At 34.3% G+C, this 4689-nt stretch overlaps 1 protein-coding gene across 1 annotated transcript; it reads right to left on the bottom strand.

Annotated features, from left to right (window-relative positions):
* Positions 1 to 3185: 3185 nt before the first annotated feature.
* Positions 3186 to 4262, bottom strand: LOC120135442 (trihelix transcription factor GT-3b-like). Its single transcript, XM_039151705.1, has 2 exons — positions 3844 to 4262; positions 3186 to 3749 (listed from the first exon to the last, which is right to left on the bottom strand). The coding sequence occupies exons 1-2, from the start codon at positions 4162 to 4164 to the stop codon at positions 3201 to 3203; spliced, it is 870 nt and encodes a 289-aa protein (XP_039007636.1). The 5' UTR covers positions 4165 to 4262; the 3' UTR covers positions 3186 to 3200.
* Between the last annotated feature and the right edge of the window lie 427 nt (positions 4263 to 4689).

A 4689-nucleotide genomic window follows, 5' to 3' on the forward strand; every position in this document is an offset into this window, starting at 1 on the left:
TACCTAGATCCTTTTTCTTATTTTTAATTTATATTAATTTGAGATTAAAGTTTCCTAGTCAAATAGTTTGCTTAGATTTAATTCCCTAAATAAGTAGTTTTCTTTCTTTATTTTTTTATAGTAGCCGCAATAGGTTTTATATAAAGTTATGTAAGCCAAACCATAAATGAATGCCTACCTCAATGGCGCTGCTTGCTTTTCCTCCTACAACCGCTTGGACATGGGTTTGAATCCCTCCCCTCTCAATATGTTGAAAGTTATTTTTTCTTTAACTTCGTATCACCATCTGGTTGGATAAAAAATATTATGTTAAATAAATTAAAATTATAAAAAAAAACTCTCCAATCAAATGGTGACAACGGTTAAATTGAATTAGAACTAAATTGATAGAATTTATAAATATTGATGATCAAATGTGTAATTATATCAATTTTACTTACTGCCATGTCATTACTTCTGTTAACGACTAGTGACTTTATTAAATGTATTTAAATAGTTCGGTGATCTGATTGACAGGAACTCCAAAATGGTAGTCAAAATAAAAATAGATTATAGTTAAATGGTCACCGGAATAGTTTACCCATATATAAATTGCTAAGTTTAGATTTGTAAACTTGAAATCTCTCGGGGTTCTAGAATTATCATAAAATTTTATTTAATATCTAATTACTATAATGATGAAGTTTGATTTAACAAAAGTTCATGTAATGTTTTTTAAATACAACTTTATAATTTCTGAGCTCGTTAAAAATCAGTACTCCATAATTAATTAGAGTTTTTAACGTGAAGTACTAACATCATAGTCTAACTTGGGATATAAAGTTTTGTTTTCTAGTGCAGCCGTTTCTTGAAGTATTCAAAATCTGGTCAAACAAGAATTTGGTTCATGTGGTTAATATCATTACGATAAGTACAGATTAAGCTGCCCTTCACATGCAAAAAAAAAAAAACTTTGGATCGAATAATATCACCCTTGTTTGATAAAATCGCCGTTTTTAAACATCATTATCACCCTTTTTTCTTTTTGTATGTTAATTTAATTGTAATTTCAATAATTGATTATTGAGATAATTATTCTGATATTATTACATTATCTACTGTAATATTGAAAATAGATATGGGATTCAAGGAACCACCGGTAACTTGAGTCAGCTGAGGAGCCAAATCTGAATCTGACTGAAAATTTAGAGCTACTATTTTATATCTTAGAGTTTTTGCTCACAAATCCATGCACGAGATAGCATGTATATATATATACAAATCCATGCACGAGACAGCATGTATATATATATATATATAAGTCGGTGAATTTTATATCTCTATCTCTCCTATGAGAAACATGGTTATAACGATAGCTGTCCAGCAAAGATGAAGCTTCTTTTTGTTGTTTGTTTCTATAGGTGGCTCAAGAAGACGGTGAAATTGTACGAAGCATTTTTGTCTTCTATATCCAATGCAGAATGGTGATAAGTCAATTCATTTGAAAAAATCAAAATCAGCAAACGTTATCGAAAAACACACAGAAACAACCCATCTAGCTATGATGATGAAAAAAGGCTGTTCTGCAATAACTGGAAAAAAATGAAATTATATCGTTACAAGAAACATGTATGTATGCACCATAAAGTATATCATCATCATTAGTTTCAAGTGGGTTTGCAATAGGGACTGTAATTTACAAAACTTGTAAAGAATATTGTCGACAAAATGCCATAATTCATTGCTTGAATCACTTCTGCAAACAATGAGAGAGCAAAAAAGCTATGTGAGATGTCAAAAAAAAGGTAAAACTCCGGCAGACAAATATGTGTTGCCTTCACATGAGGACTCATAGCTTGCTTTCACACTTTTTAAAAACTTTCATTATTTCACCTGAAGACAGTTTATTACATGCAATGACCATTTAGCTAGCTTAAACAATATTCCATATTTCAATAGAAATAAAGAAATGATATATCAATAAGGATTATTATCTCATACGTGGCTAAAAAAATTCCATAAGAAATGTTGAACGTTGTTATGTGTTTTATTTAAGGTTTAGAGTTTAGAATTACAGATTGGAGTTTAAGGTTTAAAGGTCTCTAAATATTACTCATGAAAGCCTTGTAAAATATTTTATTTTTATTATCAGTGCATGGAATAATAATCCTATCCAGATGGTACATGATATTCTTGTTCCTAGCTAGTTAATTATCTCCCATATATTATTTTCTCATGTTTGAAGGTGCTAGTAGCAAGCTAGGCAGATCTAACATATACAAACCCTAGAAATCAGCCCCACATACTTGATCCATCTGTTATCATTATCTCTACCACTGAATCCTAAGTTAATTATTGTACAAAGATCCTCAGATCGTTTTAATGGTTCTATTTTTTTTTGAATAAAAGAGCTTTTAAAAAATAAATTAAGTTCCATATGTTAATTGCTACTCCAAATTAAGCTCCTCTCCTTAATTGCTATTCCATATGTTAATCGAATGTAAGGTAATATGCTTAATGAACATAAAGATAGCAAAGCTTAAAGTTAACTTTAGGTTCACATCACATAGTACATAGGTGTGCAAGAAACAATCCATCTTCAATTATTTCTCATAGTGATAATATGAAAAAGGAAAGCTCGCATTGCAAGCCACCCAAACTCCATCAACTTACAGTGAGACAAATACATCAGTTAGATAATGACTTAATTTAACAAGTATGAACATTATTAGAATTGAGGCTCGTGTATAATATTTATATATCTACTTGTATAAATTTAATATATGAGTTTCAAGCTGGAACACAAGTTTACTAGATAGGTAACAATTTAACAAATAAGCAAACCCGTGGATCAATAGTTAGAAATAGACTTAGCCGAGCTTAACAAACAGGTTAAACTCGTTTCACCTAAGCTGCTAATTGAAATATATACTTTGCCTGTTCTAGTTTTGCGTGGAGGGTGATCATTTTAGAGAGGATGACTCATTTAAGGTAACCTTCTTTATCGCTCAATACTGGTTTACCCTACCTAAACTAATCAGAAAATGCACCACACACATATGGTAACTTTCTAATATGGGAATAGTCATGCACATGTTTCGACATCCATCACTTTTACCGTAATAAAACTTATCTTACTGGTTGGGATCATGAATAACGTGATGAATAGAGCTTCATCTTGCGCTAAAACATTGAAGAAATAAAGATTTTGTAGTAGTACTCTAAAAGTGACGATCTTCTCTTCTGACCTTGTTTAACAGTGCCGTGATAAGGGCATCTCGTTTCTCAGCCCTAGCTTCTTCTCTTATTCTTCTTTGCTCTTCCCTTTCGTACCATCTCCGGTCCATTAATAACCTTTCGTTCTCTAATGCTTCCATCTTCTTCCTCCATTCCATCTCCTGGGATCTCCTCTCGTTTTCCCTCGCCTCGAACGCTTCCCTCCATTGCATTTCCATCTCCATTTGTTGCTTCATGAAATCCTCTAGAATCTCCTTTATGCTATTAGTATTGTTCCCGCTTGTACTTCCTGCTGCACCACTGGCTTTGCCTTGCTTCTTCTTCCTAACGCTACTCTTTTCTAACTCTTTCTCCTCCGTTATGTCTTGTTCCTCGTCCGAAGATAGCTGCACCTCCTTCCGTTTCAACCCGGTCGCCCCTCCTTCGGTTTCCGACAACATCATACTTTGCATCCTTGCCGAGAATATGGCATGCAACTCATTGTAAAATGGGAACTGTTGGCGCATAGCTTCTTCCTCCATCGTTTCACATCCCTGAACGAATACATACTACCGATATAAAAAATAGGGTTTCCAAAATTCGTACATATATATTAGGTAAACGAAACAGAGAAATAAAAAGGGTTACCTTGTAACGAGTGAAAAGGTTCTTCCACTTGCACTTGCACTGTTCAGCGCTGCGATTATAACCCATTTCCCTCATCCGGGTGGAGATAACTTCCCAAAGCAGCTTGTTCCTCTTGGTCTCCAAGAAACTCCGATCCAGCTCTGCTCTGATCGAGAGGAACTCCTTTGTTTCTTGAAGACTCCATTGAGGGAATCTATCGGCATCGACGCTAACACTGCTTGTAGGTTGTTGCTGTTGTTGTTGTTGTTGCTGATGATATTGATACTGCTGCTGAAGATGTTGATGATGATGATGATGGTGATGGTGTGGGTGTCCTTCCATTACAAGTAATCACACACAAAAAGGATTAGTTTTTGTTTTGCAGCCACCAAAAGGATTATTGAATCTGGAAAGAGATAGATGGATTGGTGTTTGAAAGAAGGAAGAAAAGTTGGAAAGAGAAAGGGAAAGGATTTAAATGGAGATGGTGTGAACTACAAGTGTGAACCCTCCAGATAGAAAGGCAAAATCCTGAAGAAACCTAAAAGAAAAAGAGAGAGAGAGAGTGGACAAATAGATTTGCTAATAAGCTTAGGTGTCATGACAAAAAGACTTAATTTATTATCGTTCAAATTCGAGAAAATGAAATGAGAGATAAATGCTGCTGCTGCTTTTTTCCCCTATCTGTCTACGCGGAATCTCACTCTTCTTTTCATTTGCTTCTACAATTTGTTCCAATTGCGTTCACGCGGCGTCAGGCTGACGGTCCACAAAGTCTCACTGTTGATGTCTGATGGACTGGTGATGGGGCTTAATTTCCACTACCGTTCATACCGAGATTTTTTTTATATACACGTGTATTCGATT

This window comes from Hibiscus syriacus, unplaced genomic scaffold (assembly GCF_006381635.1).
Source record: "Hibiscus syriacus cultivar Baekdansim isolate YM2019G1 unplaced genomic scaffold, ASM638163v2 tig00110610_pilon, whole genome shotgun sequence".
Taxonomy (NCBI): Eukaryota; Viridiplantae; Streptophyta; class Magnoliopsida; order Malvales; family Malvaceae; genus Hibiscus; species Hibiscus syriacus.